The sequence below is a fragment of the Stegostoma tigrinum genome, chromosome 16 (genome assembly GCF_030684315.1).
Source record: "Stegostoma tigrinum isolate sSteTig4 chromosome 16, sSteTig4.hap1, whole genome shotgun sequence".
Taxonomy (NCBI): Eukaryota; Metazoa; Chordata; class Chondrichthyes; order Orectolobiformes; family Stegostomatidae; genus Stegostoma; species Stegostoma tigrinum.
In genome coordinates, this window is record NC_081369.1 from 36,369,718 (window position 1) to 36,387,164 (window position 17,447).

At 43.2% G+C, this 17,447-nt stretch overlaps 1 protein-coding gene across 1 annotated transcript in view; it reads left to right on the forward strand.

The window, feature by feature from the left end:
• The window catches only part of jph3b (junctophilin 3b), a 169,834-nt gene that overhangs the window by 140,222 nt on the left and 12,165 nt on the right, over positions 1–17,447 (forward strand). The window contains exon 4 of the mRNA XM_048546487.2: positions 8,682–9,568. Within this exon, the coding sequence (XP_048402444.2) occupies positions 8,682–9,568 (887 nt within the window). The remainder of the gene's footprint in view (positions 1–8,681; positions 9,569–17,447) is intronic.

A 17,447-nucleotide genomic window follows, 5' to 3' on the forward strand; every position in this document is an offset into this window, starting at 1 on the left:
TAATATGATCATAAAATACACAACTACCAGTATTCTGGAAGCTATCTTCTGGGGGAGATATTACAATGTTGACTGATCAACATTACTTCAAGAAAATTTCCATTCACAGTGACAATGAATGTTAAGGTAATGACTCAAGAGATCTCATAAGCTTTTCACATGAGTCAATTAGGTAATGATAACAGTTGTAATTTAAAACAAATAATTAGAAATTGAAAATTATCTCAACAGAACAATTATCAGGACAAAATAAATTCAACACAATCAATTGGGGCACAATTTAAAAACAATCTGATGATAAATAGGAAGATTCTAATTACCATTTACAGAAGTATTGGACAGGATTCGATGAAGGCATCAGGAACTATCATCAGGCTCCAATAGGATTGAGAGCATGCCAAGTGTTGCAAACTAGCACGTGGCTGTGAGTTTCCCTGAATTAACCAATCAATGGCCAGAGGGTAGGAATGCCATCCAATCAAGGACAGCAGGTGAATCCTTAAAACTGGAGGGCCAATCAAAGGACTTCCCGCGGAATGCAGCAGGGTTGCTGAGGGAGTAAAATGATGCTTTCTTCAACATTTTGAAATTTAAGTGTCATTTTTATAATATCTTTTTTAAGCATTCAGGTGTCCCTATTGGCTCTATTACTGATTTAATTTTGAAACAAAATCACTATGGTAATTGAGAGATAATGGGAACTGCAGATGCTGGAGATTCCAAGATAATAAAATGTGAGGCTGGATGAACACAGCAGGCCAAGCAGCATCTCAGGAGCACAAAAGCTGACGTTTCGGGCCTAGACCCTTCATCAGAGAGGGGGATGGGGGGAGGGAACTGGAATAAATAGGGAGAGAGGGGGAGGCGGACCGAAGATGGAGAGTAAAGAAGATAGGTGGAGAGGGTGTAGGTGGGGAGGTAGGGAGGGGATAGGTCAGTCCAGGGAAGACGGACAGGTCAAGGAGGTGGGATGAGGTTAGTAGGTAGCTGGGGGTGCGGCTTGGGGTGGGAGGAAGGGATGGGTGAGAGGAAGAACCGGTTAGGGAGGCAGAGACAGGTTGGACTGGTTTTGGGATGCAGTGGGTGGGGGGGAAGAGCTGGGCTGGTTGTGTGGTGCAGTGGGGGGAGGGGATGAACTGGGCTGGTTGAGGGATGCAGTGGGGGAAGGGGAGATTTTGAAACTGGTGAAGTCCACATTGATACCATATGGCTGCAGGGTTCCCAGGCGGAATATGAGTTGCTGTTCCTGCAACCTTCGGGTGGCATCATTGTGGCAGTGCAGGAGGCCCATGATGGACATGTCATCAAGAGAATGGGAGGGGGAGTGGAAATGGTTTGCGACTGGGAGGTGCAGTTGTTTGTTGCGAACTGAGCGGAGGTGTTCTGCAAAGCGGTCCCCAAGCCTCCGCTTGGTTTCCCCAATGTAGAGAAAGCCGCACCTGCTCCTGCCCCTCCGAACTCATCTCCACCTATCTGGACTCCATTTTCTCCCCTTTGGTCCAGGAACTCCCCACCTATGTCCGTGACACCACCCACGCCCTCCACCTCCTCCAGGACTTCCAATTCCCTGGCCCCCAACACCTCATATTCACCATGGACGTCCAGTCCCTGTACACCTGCATTCCGCATGGAGATGGCCTCAAGGCCCTCCGCTTCTTCCTGTCCCGCAGGCCCGACCAGGCCCCCTCCACCGACACTCTCATCCGCCTAGCGGAACTCGTCCTCACACTCAACAACTTCTCTTTTGACTCCTCCCACTTCCTACAGACTAAGGGGGTGGCCATGGGCACCCGCATGGGCCCCAGCTATGCCTGCCTCTTTGTAGGTTACGTGGAACAGTCCATCTTCCGCACCTACACAGGCCCCAAACCCCACCTCTTCCTCCGGTACATTGATGACTGTATCGGCGCCGCCGCTTGCTCCCCAGAGGAGCTCGAACAGTTCATCCACTTCACCAACACCTTCCACCCCAACCTTCAGTTCACCTGGGCCATCTCCAGCACATCCCTCACCTTCCTGGACCTCTCAGTCTCCATCTCAGGCAACCAGCTTGTAACTGATGTCCATTACAAGCCCACCGACTCCCACAGCTACCTAGAATACACCTCCTCCCACCCACCCTCCTGCAAAAATTCCATCCCCTATTCCCAATTCCTCCGCCTCCGCCGCATCTGCTCCCACGATAAGACATTTCACTCCCGCACATCCCAGATGTCCAAGTTCTTTAAGGACCGCAACTTCCCCCCCACGGTGATTGAGAACGCCCTTGACCGCGTCTCCCGCATTTCCCGCGACACATCCCTCACACCCCGCCCCCGCCACAACCGCCCCAAGAGGATCCCCCTCGTTCTCACACACCACCCTACCAACCTCCGGATACAACGCATTATCCTCCGGCACTTCCGCCATTTACAATCCGACCCCACCACCCAAGACATTTTTCCATCCCCACCCCTGTCTGCTTTCCGGAGAGACCACTCTCTCCGTGACTCCCTTGTTCGCTCCACACTGCCCTCCAACCCCACCACACCCGGCACCTTCCCCTGCAACCGCAGGAAATGCTACACTTGTCCCCACACCTCCTCCCTCACCCCCATCCCAGGCCCCAAGATGACATTCCACATTAAGCAGAGGTTCACCTGCACATCTGCCAATGTGGTATACTGCATCCACTGTACCCGGTGCGGCTTTCTCTACATTGGGGAAACCAAGCGGAGGCTTGGGGACCGCTTTGCAGAACACCTCCGCTCAGTTCGCAACAAACAACTGCACCTCCCAGTCGCAAACCATTTCCACTCCCCCTCCCATTCTCTTGATGACATGTCCATCATGGGCCTCCTGCACTGCCACAATGATGCCACCCGAAGGTTGCAGGAACAGCAACTCATATTCCGCCTGGGAACCCTGCAGCCATATGGTATCAATGTGGACTTCACCAGTTTCAAAATCTCCCCTTCCCCCACTGCATCCCTCAACCAGCCCAGTTCATCCCCTCCCCCCACTGCACCACACAACCAGCCCAGCTCTTCCCCCCCACCCACTGCATCCCAAAACCAGTCCAACCTGTCTCTGCCTCCCTAACCGGTTCTTCCTCTCACCCATCCCTTCCTCCCACCCCAAGCCGCACCCCCAGCTACCTACTAACCTCATCCCACCTCCTTGACCTGTCCGTCTTCCCTGGACTGACCTATCCCCTCCCTACCTCCCCACCTACACCCTCTCCACCTATCTTCTTTACTCTCCATCTTCGGTCCGCCTCCCCCTCTCTCCCTATTTATTCCAGTTCCCTCCCCCCATCCCCCTCTCTGATGAAGGGTCTAGGCCCGAAACGTCAGCTTTTGTGCTCCTGAGATGCTGCTTGGCCTGCTGTGTTCATCCAGCCTCACATTTTATTATCACTATGGTAATTTGTGTCCACAATTAGTAACCAGGGCAAACGATCACTTAATAACAAAAGTCAAACACTGCAGTTGCTGGAAACCCTAAATAACAAAAAAGTGCTGGGAAATACACTGCAGGTTAGGAAGCATCTGTACAGAGAGAAACAGTTAATAACTCGTGTTCATGACTTTTCACCAGATGAGACAGCAGCCTCCAATGCTGATAGGGTACCAGGAGAAGAGGCCTATATTGATTTATTGTCATGTGTGCTGAAGTACAGTGAAAAGCTTTGTTTACAGGCAGTACAGGCAGATCATAGTAAGCAAGGATGTTCAGATATGAGGTTGTAAAAAGACTTATATGCAAGCATACAGGTAACATTGCTCAGAATGTGTGCTAGGTGAGATCAATGTTAGCAAGATCAGCGTTATTTGAGACTAGAGAGTCCATTCATCAGCCTGATAATGGTCAGGAAGGAGCTGTTCCTGAACCTGCTGGTGTGTGTGTTCAGGCTTCTGTATCAAATGCATATTAAATAACTTCTTCAGCAGCCAACAACTGAACTTAGTTAGGTTACTGAAGACCTTCAGAGAAACAAGAAATATATTCCACCCAATATTTAACACGCCTTTTATGCTTTAAAATCAGGCATTACACTAGTGAATAGCAAATCCAAATGTACAAAATGCCTGCTGCAAGTTGGCATCCCAGGCAGTCAGAAGTTCCCACAACTAACAGAAATGGTTTAATGCAGTATGCCAGGCAGATTACCAGCTGCACAGTCTTCTTGTGCCAAATGCACACCGCAGAAAAAATATTCTTCATTTTTGATTTTTTTCTGGATAAGGATATTGAAACCTTTCATTTCAACAGGGTCATACTTCTGCTTCATGCAGAAGGAATTATTTGATCTGTTATGTTAGCTTAATCACAGAAAACATTTATAGCAGTCAAAGTTAGTCACAATACCACTTAGTGCAGTAAAAGTTGTTGGTAAAGTGTTGGAAAAGGTTATAAGGGATAGGATTTATAATCATCTAGAAAAGAATAATTTGATTAGGGATAGTCAGCACGGTTTTGTGAAAGGTAGATCGTGCCTCACAAACCTTATTGATTTCTTTGAGAAGGTGACCAAACAGGTAGATGAGTGTAAACCGGTTGATGTGGTGTATATGGATTTCAGCAAGGCCCGTTCGATAAGGTTCCCCACAGTAGGCCATTGTACAAAATGCAGAGGAATGGAATTGTGGGAGATGAAGCAGTTTGGATCAGAAATTGGCTTGCTGAAAGAAGACAGAGGGTGGTAGTTGAAGGGAAATGTTCATCCTGGAGACCAGTTACTAGTGGTGTACCGCAAGGGTCGGTGTTGGGTCCACTGCTGTCATTGTCATTTGTCATTTTTATAAATGACCTGGATGAGGGTGTAGAAGGATGGGTTAGTAAATTTGCAGACGACACTAAGGTCGGTGGAGTTGTGGATAGTGACGAAGGATGCTGTAGGTTGCAGAAAGACATAGATAAGCTGCAGAGCTGGGCTGAGAGGTGGCAAATGGAGTTTAATGCAGACAAATGTGAGATGATGCACTTTGGTAGGAGTAACCGGAAGGCAAAGTACTGGGCTAATGGTAACATTCTTGGTAGTGTAGATGAGCAGAGAGATCTCGGTGTCCATGTACACAGGTCCTTGAAAGTTGCCACCCAGGTTGACAGGGCTGTTAAGAAGGCGTACAGTGTTTTTAGCTTTTATTAATAGAGGGATTGAGTTCCGGAACCAAGAGGTTATGGTGAAGCTGTACAAAACTCTGGTGCAGCTGCACTTGGAGTATTGCGTACAGTTCTGGTCACTGCATTATAAGGAGGATGTGGAAGCTTTGGAAAGGGTGCAGAGGAGATTTACTAGGATGTTGCCTGATATGGAGGGAAGGTCTTATGAGGAAAGGCTGAAGGACTTGAGGCTGTTTTCATTAGTGAGAAGAAGGTTGAGAGGTGACTTAATTGAAACATATAAAATAATCAGAGGGTTAGATAGGGTGGATAGGGAGAGCCTTTTTCCTAGGATGGTGACGGCGAGCATGAGGGGGCATAGCTTTAAATTGAGGGGCGAAAGATATAGGACAGATGTCAGAGGTGGTTTCTTTACTCAGAGAGTAGAAAGGGAATGGAATGCTTTGCCTGCAACGGTAGTAGATTCGCCAACTTTAGGTACATTTAAGTCGTCATTGGACAAGCATATGGACGTACATGGAATAGTGTAGGTTAGATGGGCTTGAGGTCAGCATGACAGGTCGGCACAACATCGAGGGCTGAAGGGCCTGTACTGTGCTGTAATGTTCTATGTTCTATGTTCTAAATATACAGAAACAAGGCTAGCAGAAAAAGGTAATAATTAGTGAGTTTTGTAGCCATGGGGGAACAATCAACAATGTATAATACATTAGTGGTTGTATTACGTCAATGAGTGTCATAGGTGAAATTTAATTCTGCTTTTCAGTGGGGAAAGGATGTGGGTGGTGTGTGTGGGTTGTTTAATATTTTTAAGGCTGAGTTCAACAGATTATTGTTTGACAAAGGATTTGAGGGGTCTGTGGGAGTCAGGAATTAGAAACCACATCAGATTATGCTATGATCTATCACATCATGGAAGAAACTCAAAGGGTTAATGACCAACTCCTGCACTGAAATTGTTTAGATTAGATTCCCTGAAGTGTGGAAACGGGCCCTTTGGCCCAACAAGTCCACACTGCCCTTTGAAGCATCCCACCCAGACCCATCCACCTATAACCCACACACCTCCGCACACTATGGACAATTTAGCATGGCCAATCCACCTAAACTGCACATCTTTGGACCATGGGAGGAAACCGGAGCACCCGGAGGAAACCCACACAGACACGGGGAGAATGTGCAAACTCCACACAGACAGTCGCCCGAGGCTGGAGTTGAACCTGGGTCCCTGATGCTGTGAGGCTGCAGTGCTAACCACTGAGCCACCATGTTTGGGATCAGAAAGGAGGAGCAGGCTTAAGTTTGGCATGTTTGAAGATGGTCTTCCTGCCTAGAGGTCAGTTAATGGCCTTAAATGTCCAGCAACAGACTTATACACCATGGTGAGGCTGCCTGGTAAAAGCTGGTGGCTTTCTTTAGAAGTTGGTGGAGGGCAGGGGCTTCCTGACTGGGCCCATTATTTCACAAATATAGATACTATCCACACACTATGAGACTAGCAATGCACCATGTTCCTGATGAAAAAGGCATGGAAGATGTGATGGAAACTATAACTGTCAACAGTTCCTACTGTACTGGGCTATACAGGACCTTGGTGAGACAACCCCTAGAGTACTGCAATGCAGTTACAGCCTTCCTGCCAAAGAAAGGAAATATTTGCCAATGCAGCAGTGGTTCACTAAGCTAATACTGGTGTTGACCTGACTGTCCTATGAGGAAGGATTAGTTTGATTAGGCAGTGGGCAGACAAGATGCAGAAAGGATAATACAGTGTGGAGCTGGAGGAGCACAGCAGACCATGCAGCATCAGAGAATCAGGAAAGTTGACATTTCAGGTCAGGACCCTTCTTCAGAAAGAAACGTCCTGAAACGTCAACTTTCCTGCTCCTCTGATGCTGCCTGGCTTGCTGTGCTCCCCCAGCTCCACACTGTGTTCCCCTTGCCCCACACTGTGTTACCTCAGACTCCAGCATCAGCAGTTCTTACTATCTCTGATGCAGGAAGGATGTTTTCCTAGTTGGGAAGTCTGGAACTCAGGAACATAATTCCAAGGTATACCATTTAGGACTAAGATGATGAAAAATTTATTCACTCAAAGAGTAGAAAACTTGTGGAATTCTGTACTGTGGAAGGCTGTGAAAGCCAAGACACTGAATATATTCAAGAAGAAGATAGATAAATGTTTAGATTTTACAGGCATCAAGGGGTGAGGGAACAGAGTAGTAATATGACAATGAGATGAAGGATCCAGGCTCAAATTGGCCGGATGGCCTACTCCTCCTCTTCATTTGTATGGATCTATTTATATAAGCAGATTACAACTGCAGAAGATCATGGGAACAAGAAGGAGCAGAGTGAAACTGATCAAATAATAAAATACCTTTAGCTTGGTTCTGCGAGGCTGGCATGGAAATTCTGGCAGAGGTAACTTTGAAACTTGCACAGAATTAAACGATGCCATACAATCATAGATGCAGTACATTCTTCTACCAAAGACACCAAGGAGGTCAGTGACCCTGAAGGCTCCAATGAATATTTGCTCACTTGTTGTCTCCCTAACTGAAGCTAAAACACAGCAGAGGTGATCCAGGATTTCACGTGCATCATGTAAACAGTATAAACCTTTTTGACTGCCTTAACAATGTGGTAGATTATATTGTGCGCATGTAAAGACAACACAGTCAGCAAAAAAGATTACAATTTTCCAGAACTAAATCCCAACTTTTTTTTCAAAGCAAATCTCTTGCCTTTTGCAAGGTCAGGTCACTGTAAGGTGTGAACAAACTGAATAAAGACTTTTTCCACACATTTCGCATCCTGACCCAAAATGTCAACTTTCCTGCTCCTCTGATGCTGCCAGGTCTGCTGTGCTCCTTCAGCTCCACACTGTGTTGTCTCGGACTCCAGCATCTGGGGGTCTTGCTATCTCTTTTTCACAGATTTACTATTTTAGTGTGTTTTCCTTTGGCATTTTAATCTGCAGCTTTTTACATAGATTGTATTCAAAAGCCTGTTTGATTGTGTCAGAAATGGGGCCTTCTTAGCTGTCATTTGGCTGTCTGCTTTACAGAAATTTGATGTGGAGGTGCCAGTGTTGGACTGGGGTGGACGAGGTCAGAAGTCACACGACACCAGGTTATAGTCCAACAGGTTTCTTTGAAATCACAAGGTTTCGGAGCACTGTTCCTTCGTCACTTCAGCTGATGAAAGAACACCGCTCCGAAAGCTTACGACTTCAAATAAACCTGCTGGACTATAACTGGTATTGTGTGACTTATGACTGTATAGAAATTTGTTGCTGGCTCCCCTGGGATTTAACTGACTAGGATTTTACTGCACTGTTCATTGTATCAGATAAATAATAATAATTTTCACACAAGGATAACTGTTACCAGAATGTATGTATTTCGAGGCTTTGTATTCCATAATTATAGTTCAGAGATACCTCAGGTTTGCCCTTCTATAATCATATCAGTAGGGAACTATTCATCATAAAAACATTCAGTGATAAAGGTTAGGAATGTTCATATTGATGATTTATTGAAAGTTTAACAATGTAATTGTTTTCCCATCAGGAATTGAGTATCAAAGGCCAAAACACCAGAACTCAACTGAAAACGAGATAGACAGAATTTCATCAGAAAGTCCACCTCAGGAAGAAAGTCCAGAGCTCTACAGGAAGGGAACAACACCTCCAGATCTTACTCCAGAACACAGCCCTGTGCCAAGCCGATCATCCAGTTCACCATCAACCTCACCACCAAAGTACAGAAAAAAGAATGCAAGGCTTGTAAGACAGGTGCATTTAGAACATGACAAAGGGCAAGACATTCAGGTGCTGCTGGAAGGAGGAAGGGATGATTACCCAAGACCTACTAACTGGAATGATAAGCTGCGATTGGGCAATCGAAGAGGAGCAAGCAAAGGAAGCAGCCACTCCAACACACCATCAATAGCTGAGGAGATCAGGGAAAGAAGTACCGAATGCAAATACAAACACAGACCCACTGACAGAAAAGGAACAGAGTCACCGACATTTTCATGGACATCCTATCGGTTGCATAATCATGATTCAGGTAGCCAGCTGCATGAGCAGGATGAAGAAAAACTTAGTAACTATGAAATGGAAATGAAGCCCCTACAACGCATGGATTCCTATGTGCAAGATACATTTTCAGAAAAACACCACAGTAATTTCAGCTCCAAAAACATGATGGAAGATTATCATCCAGACTTTCTCAGCTATGGAGTTCAGAGGCTAAAACCAACTGTACAAAATAAAGAGAACTTCAGACCTATGAGTCCCTCTGAGCCCAATGTACAAAGGCTGGAGACCTTGAGAATGAATGTAAAGCTAGAGCCACGACCATCGAGACACAATATTAGTATGCCACCAAATTCAAGAACAGTAAATATCCAACAGTGCGAAGAGGAAATGATGGTTCAGTATAAATCTGATTCAGTAAGTAGTTTGTGAAACTTATATTTATTAAATAGGTACAACTATTTTCATCATATTAAACATGTTTGAGGATAACGAAAAGTTATTATTTGAGATTTTTTTAAAAATCTGTACTCATTGAAGATACCAGGATATTAGAAATACTCTTGAATGTTTCAATAATGAACAAGGGCTCATAGCGTGTAACTGCAGCACTAATGCTCAATGTCAAGTTTCTACTGCCCTAGTCAATTCTATTTCCAGCACATCTTGATCACCAAAATTCACAAAAACGTATAAAATTAATAATGAAATACAGCCCAAACTGTAAATTTTATTTGTAATTCATAGCTAAAGAAAATTTTCAAAACAGTCTAGCTGCAATTATTTACTGATTGCAGTTACTGGTTTTATGAGAAACAGCATTCTACAAGTCAATTTAATGTAACAGAAGCAATGAGTCTAACCAACCTTCACTTTAAATTGCTATGTCCTCTGAGATTTTTAGGTTGGATTTCCAATTAAGTTGACACATAGTGTAGTCTGACTGTCAGCTGCAAACAGTAATAGTGGCTAAAAAAGGGAATGGCTGCCTTAAATAGGAAGATTTCTTGCTTTGGTGACTCCAGAAACAGAATTTTCCCTTTGAGCTTCCAAATGTTACTGTTCATGCCAAAACATGGCTCAGAAGTCACAATCGCAAACAATCACTTGATGTGATTTTCTTCAGGGTAGCCAACTAATAGGAACATTGGATCAGGAATAATCCATTCATCCATTAAGCCTGCTCCACCATATGATCACGGCTGATTGAACACTTCAGTGCCTTTTATTCACCCCATCCTATAATCCTGTACACTGCGAGTAATCAGAGATCGATCAAACTTTACCTCAAACATTCTCAATGACTGGGCTTTCCCGGCCCAAAGGTTCACAACCCTCTGAGTAATAGAATTTCTCCTCAGCTTGGACCTAGGTGGCATGCCCCTTATTTTTAACGTGAGGCTACTGTTTTAGATTCCTCAACCAGGGAAGCATCTTATCTGCATTTACCCTATCAATCCCAATTTTTGCAAGTTTCAATGGGACTACCACTCATTTTCGAAACTCTACAGAATACAAGTGCAGTTTGTCCCATCTCCCTTTTATGGAACAGTCCTGCCATCACGGGAACAAATCTGATGAACTTCTGTTCCACTCCATCTCTGGCAATAACATCTTACCTAAGAAAATGAGGCCAAAACTCCAAGCACACAACACACCAAGTGTGATTTAATTGAGCTTTGATACTACTGAAGCAAGACTTCACTACTCCTGTACACAGGCTGTTAAAATAAAGGCTAACATTCTATTAGCCTTCCTCATAGCTTGTTGCACCTTCATGTTGGCCTCAGTGACTTAGTGACAGAGACACTTTAATCCTTTCAGACACTTAACACTTTCCAACCTCTTGTCAATTAACAAATACTGTGCATTTCTGTTTCTCTTACCAAAATGGATAACTCACATTTTTTTCATTAATTTCATTCTGCCATTTTCTTGCCCGTTTGTTATATCTGTCCAAATCCACCTGGACCACTTTATATTGTATTCAAACCACACACTCCCACTTAGCTTTACATTATCCAGAGGGTGGGCCAACTATTCAATTCATTGGGGAAACCAAGCGGAGGCTTGGGGACCGCTTTGCAGAACACCTCCGCTCAGTTCGCAACAAACAACTGCACCTCCCAGTCGCAAACCATTTCCACTCCCCCTCCCATTCTCTTGATGACATGTCCATCATGGGCCTCCTGCACTGCCACAATGATGCCACCCGAAGGTTGCAGGAACAGCAACTCATATTCCGCCTGGGAACCCTGCAGCCATATGGTATCAATGTGGACTTCACCAGTTTCAAAATCTCCCCTTCCCCTACTGCATCCCTAAACCAGCCCAGTTCATCCCCTCCCCCCACTGCACCACACAACCAGCCCAGCTCTTCCCCCCAACCCACTGCATCCCAAAACCAGTCCAACCTGTCTCTGCCTCCCTAACCGGTTCTTCCTCTCACCCATCCCTTCCTCCCACCCCAAGCCGCACCCCCAGCTACCTACTAACCTCATCCCACCTCCTTGACCTGTCCGTCTTCCCTGGACTGACCTATCCCCTCCCTACCTCCCCACCTACACTCTCTCCACCTATCTTCTTTACTCTCCATCTTCGGTCCGCCTCCCCCTCTCTCCCTATTTATTCCAGTTCCCTCCCCCCATCCCCCTCTCTGATGAAGGGTCTAGGCCCGAAACGTCAGCTTTTGTGCTCCTGAGATGCTGCTTGGCCTGCTGTGTTCATCCAGCCTCACATTTTATTATCTATTCAATTCAGCCGTTGGGTGGATTTTCAAAGGTCAGTCTGAGCTTGGAAGAAACAAACCGCAATGGAATGTTGGTAAGAGAAAGGATGCTTCAAAAATGGAGGTGCTGTCTTTCTGACATCTTATAGTTTAACCAAAAAAATTGCAATCAGTTTACCACTCAGGAAGAGAGTCTCATGATAGTGTAAGATAACAAAGTGTGGAGCTGGATGAACACAGCAGGCCAAGCAGCATCTTAGGAGCACAAAAACTGACGTTTCGGGCCTAGACCCTTCATCAGAGAGGGGGATGGGGAGAGGGTTCTGGAATAAATAGGGAGAGGGGGGAGGCAGACTGAAGATGGATAGAGGAGAAGATAGGTGGAGAGGAGAGTATAGGTGGGGAGGTTGGGACGGGATAGGTCAGTCCGGGTGGGGGCGGGGAACAGACAGGCCAAGGGGGCGGGGAGAGGTTAGTAGGTAGTAAATGGAGGTGCAGCTTGAGGTGGGAGGAGGGGATAGGTGAGAGGAAGAACAGGTTAGGGAGGCGGGGACGAGTTGGGCTGGTTTTGGGATGTAGTTGGGGGGAGGGGATGAGCTGGGCTGGTTTTGGGATACAGTTTTTGGATACGGAAAACCAGCACAGCTCGTCCCCTCCCCCACTGCATCCCAAAACCAGCCCAGCTCGTCCCCACCTCCCTAACCTGTTCTTCCTCTCACCTATCCCCTCCTCCCACCTTAAGCCACACCTCCATTTACTACCTACTAACCTCATCCCGCCCCCTTGGCCTGTCTGTCCCCCCCCCCCCCGGACTGACCTATCCCCTCCCTACCTCCCCACCTATACTCTCCATTCCACCTATCTTCTCCTCTATCCATCTTCGGTCCGCCTCCCCCCCTCCCTATTTATTTCAGAACCCTCTCTCCATCCCCCTCTCTGATGAAGGGTCTAGGCCCGAAACGTCAGCTTTTGTGCTCCTGAGATGCTGCTTGGCCTGCTGTGTTCATCCAGCCTCACATTTTATTATCTTGGATTCTCCAGCATCTGCAGTTCCCATTATCTCATGACAGTGCAACTTGCTGTTGCTGCAGGACACAAGCAAGCAGAACGACCTATGGCCTCCCCAGAGTACTGGGCCCAAAGTGCCAATCAGGTTCCTTTAAATGAGCTTTACTGACCCTTAATAAGACATTCAGTTACCTGCTTTATGTGGGATGGTAGCTCTGCCGCTTAACCTTCACCTTGCCTAAAGCAAGCCCTAGGTATTTGCATAATTTAGAAAAGCTTAATCATTTTTATGTCCTTTTCCATTCAGTCAGCAGTCTTGTTTTGTTGCCATTTATCTGTCTGTTAGAGAATGTTTTTACTTTGCAAAATTTATCTGAAATAATCCTAAAATTAAAAACAAAACTCACTATCTGCAAGAGGTCAAGGTCCTTTAAAACAAATAATTACTTTGAATTATCTCTGACATAAAATACACAATTGCTGGAGAATGAATACATTTAGGGAAAGACATCCAACTGCTAAACATAAGAGTTTAATTTTTTTCATTTTAATAGCAAGCTGTAAAATCAGAAAGGAAGAGGCAGTACTCTGCTTGTAACAGATCACAAACATTTGACAAATATGTGCTTAGGGGGTAAGACTTTTAATTCACAAATGAGAACTGGCAAAGACTCAATAGTAGCTGTTAAATACGTCATTTATGTGTGATTCTCCCTCTTGAAGCTGTTTAGCAACTCAGTTAGACTATGGTCAATGCACAGTTCAACTGCATTTACCTGCCCATGCTTCGTATCTTGTGAAATACTAATGAACAAATATTTATTGATCCATCAAATAATCCAGCTGGTGTGATCCAACAAGCAAAATGCATTCTACAGTGCAGTTGGCCACATTCCATGTTTAATGGTTTAGACGTGACTAGAGTAGCTATCTGAAATTTGTATTTGAATTCAGAGCAGAATTAAGCAATTTAGTGACTGCTCCTCCCCTCCGCCAACATGGTTTTGCCACATTGCATAAAAATCAAAACAATAAAGTTATATTTCATTACTACCTCAAATTTACTGTTAAAAAAGGTAGCATATTAAAACCTTTCATGCCTTTAACATGACAATTACTTTGACCTGCTTCAGAAAATTTTATTCAACCTTCTTCAAAATCCCATCAGTGGAGGATGTAATTTGTGTTAATATAACCCTGATAATATTTCATAGACCCATAGAATCTTCTAAATACAAAAGGAGGCCACTTGGCCTCACTGGCTGGCTGTTGGAAAGAGTTGGCTAATTTAGTTCCACGCCCTAGGGACTTTGCACATAACTCTGTAAATTAGTCTTCTTCAATTAGATGTCCAATGTCCTTTCAGAAGTTGCTATGGAATTTGATTCCACCACAATTTTATTCAGATCTTAATCTCTGTGTGAAGATTTTTTTTTCTCGTATCTTCTCTAGCTCTTATGCCAGTTATTTTAAATCTACAGTCTCTAGTCAGCAATCCTCATGTCTGAAGAAACTATTTCTCTCAGATTTCTGAAAGAAAACTTTTTGAAAGAAAACTCTTCAGGATTTTGAATAAGGCCATTAGGTGACCCTTTTACTGATCTGAGGAGAAAATCCCAATTTCTCCAACCTCCGTGTGAATAACTAAATTCCTTATCTGTTGTATGCCTCCTTTGTGGGCCCTCCAAGGTGTAATATCCTTTTCATTGCATGGTGTTCCAAATAGCACACAATATTCTAGGTTATGCTGAAGCAGTAACTTGTAGAAATTTAGCATGATATTCTTAAGTTGATGTCCTTATTTACAGTCAGATATCTGACGTGCTTTCCTCGCTACTTCATGAACTTGCCCTGCTAGCTTCAAAGATTTGTGATATCCACAGGTCTTTCTGCTCCCTTAACACCCTCAAAACAAAACCATATATATTATAGGTAACAAGGTATAGAACTGGATGAACACAGCAGGCCAAGCAGCATCAGAGGAGCAGGAAGGCTGACGTTTCAGGCCTAAACCCTTCTTCAGAAATAGGGGAGGGGAATGGCGTTCTGAAATAAATAGGGAGGGAGAGGGAGGTGGATATATTATACTGTCTCTTTCATAGTTTGTCACTTCACCCTTATCCTAATTAAATTTGCAACTGCCAACTGTGTCTACTCACATCAGCAGTTTGCCCATGTCTTCCTGAATTCTGCTTTTAGCCTACTCCTTATTTACAATATCAAATAATTCAGTTTCATCTATAAAATCTTTAGAACTGCACTACCTTTCCCTAAGCCCAAACCATTTATATCTGTAACAAGGTTATTTGAGGGTGGCATATATCCCACATATATTTTGTTTCCAGCATTAAAGAATGAAGTTCATCTTATGTCTGTTGGAGAGTTGGAGTAGGTTGCATGACCACAAGAATTTGGTTCACATGAGTAGGCATTTATTAGAGTTAAAGGGATTACAAAACCAGTTGTAAATTCAATGGAGTAGAAAGAAGAGCTCTAATCTGGGCTGCAACTCACAATCACCCACTTTACTACATCACTGTCAAATTTTCTGTTGTGTCTAACAAATACATTCTATACATGATATTTACTGCCTGTTTGATAAGAAGGTTTACGATAAGAAAGTTGAATATAGCTCTTCTATTAAAAAACTGCTATAGTATAGAGATGATATAAATTAAATCAAGCTGATTTAAAATATGATGTGATTTTTGTTGCAAAGACAGTTCAAAAAATATTTGAAATGTTGAAAATGGACATGATGGGCCAGATAATTCCTTTCTGGCATAGGTTTTCATTTGCTAAATCTTAATCAGTTTCTAGAAGTTGTCTGGATTGTTCTTTTTAAGTCATTATTTTATTCCTATTAATATGTCTATGAATATCAGCATAAGAAACATTAAACCTCTAATATATATCTAAAGGTCAAGATATAAATGCTTTCTAGTACTCAGTTCAATATATTACTCTGACTGTTTCTCCAACCCTTTGTAAACTCATTTTAAGAAACAAAACTACTTTGGTGCCTAAGATCTGCTGAGCTACTAAATACTGCCGTCTTATTAGCTTTCTCAGTAGTTACCTAGCAACAGCTTATACCTTCACTAAACATTCCCTGCATTTAAGTAGGAGCATCTGAAGTGGACTGAACTACCTACAGATCAGTAAGATTACATTGTTTGGAAAACAGCTAATATAATTTTTGCTATAAAGTTGGAACATAAGGTTTTTAACGGTATTATATGACTAACCAGATGCTGTTTCTTTGCCAAATACAACTTCCTGTTCATTGTACCATCAAAGGCTAACTGAAATGATTTGATTAATCCAGGCTCATGTTTAACACCTTGCATTAACTGCTTAATCTAAGTTCTTGTGGAACTTAATAAATTATTTTTAGATGGTAGTGGATGGCCTGTATAAAGCAAAGAGCTTTTAACCTCTTTATTACCACGGAATATTATTAAATGATATAATTGTCTTATCCTCACTATGAATTAATTTTCAGTACAGAATACAAGGGACAAATCGACGGGGAACTCAAGAGTTTAATTGGTTATATCTTCATATCCCACTGAGGCCGATAATAGAAGCATCACATGGATTTTAACGTAGAGTTTGGTTTACTCAATAAAAACTGCACAAAAGCTTTGCAATAGTAATATATTCTTCAAACAGTCTAAAAATTGATATGAAATACTTGTCACAATTATTGATGGCTAACTCACACGTTGACTTTCTCATCGCAGGTAATTTATGAAGTTATTTCCCTCCTATTTTTGAGAAATATATATATTTTTCAAATGCCTCATGTTCTGTATGCTGTATGTTTTGTTGGGTGGTTATACCTCGACCCCTCCATGTACCAATTATAAACACACTTATATAGTGAACAAGTGTGCACAGTTAAATATTTTCTATTTCTTAGCCTGCTGCATTAAGAATCTAAGGGGAAAACCTCTGTGCTGTAGCACAGTAGTGAACTAAAGACAGCACAAATTGTTTTATTTTTAATACTAATTTAATTCCAAAAGGACTATTTGAGATACATCACCTGTATTGTGTTTGAATTATGCAAATGATGAGACTAGTCACCAGTTAAAGCTGCAGAAAAATTATTTGGGAACTAATGAGCTGGAAATCACACAAGAAGTGATGGGCATCCCTATCTAAATCTCAGCGATTTAAAAAATTGTTCATGATTACAAATTGGAACAAAAATATGCAAATGTGGAATTTTGAATAATAATATTAGATACAGCTATGTTCCCTTGATATAACTCAATATGATATTAGGCCACCATCATTTAGTAAGATATTAGGATACACTTAAAAACACAACACTCTTAGAATTGGATCGATACTAATTATTGCTCATGCATCTATGAAATCATTAAGCCAATGTTCTAGATTTTTATTCGCCAAAACAGCATTAGGTTTTCAAGGGCAAGAAGGATGAAATTTTCTTTCCACAAAAGAAAGTGCAAGTTATCTTTCTTTATAATTAATATCCAATCAACAGGATCATCATCAGACTTAGACGCATTGACACATAATTCAATA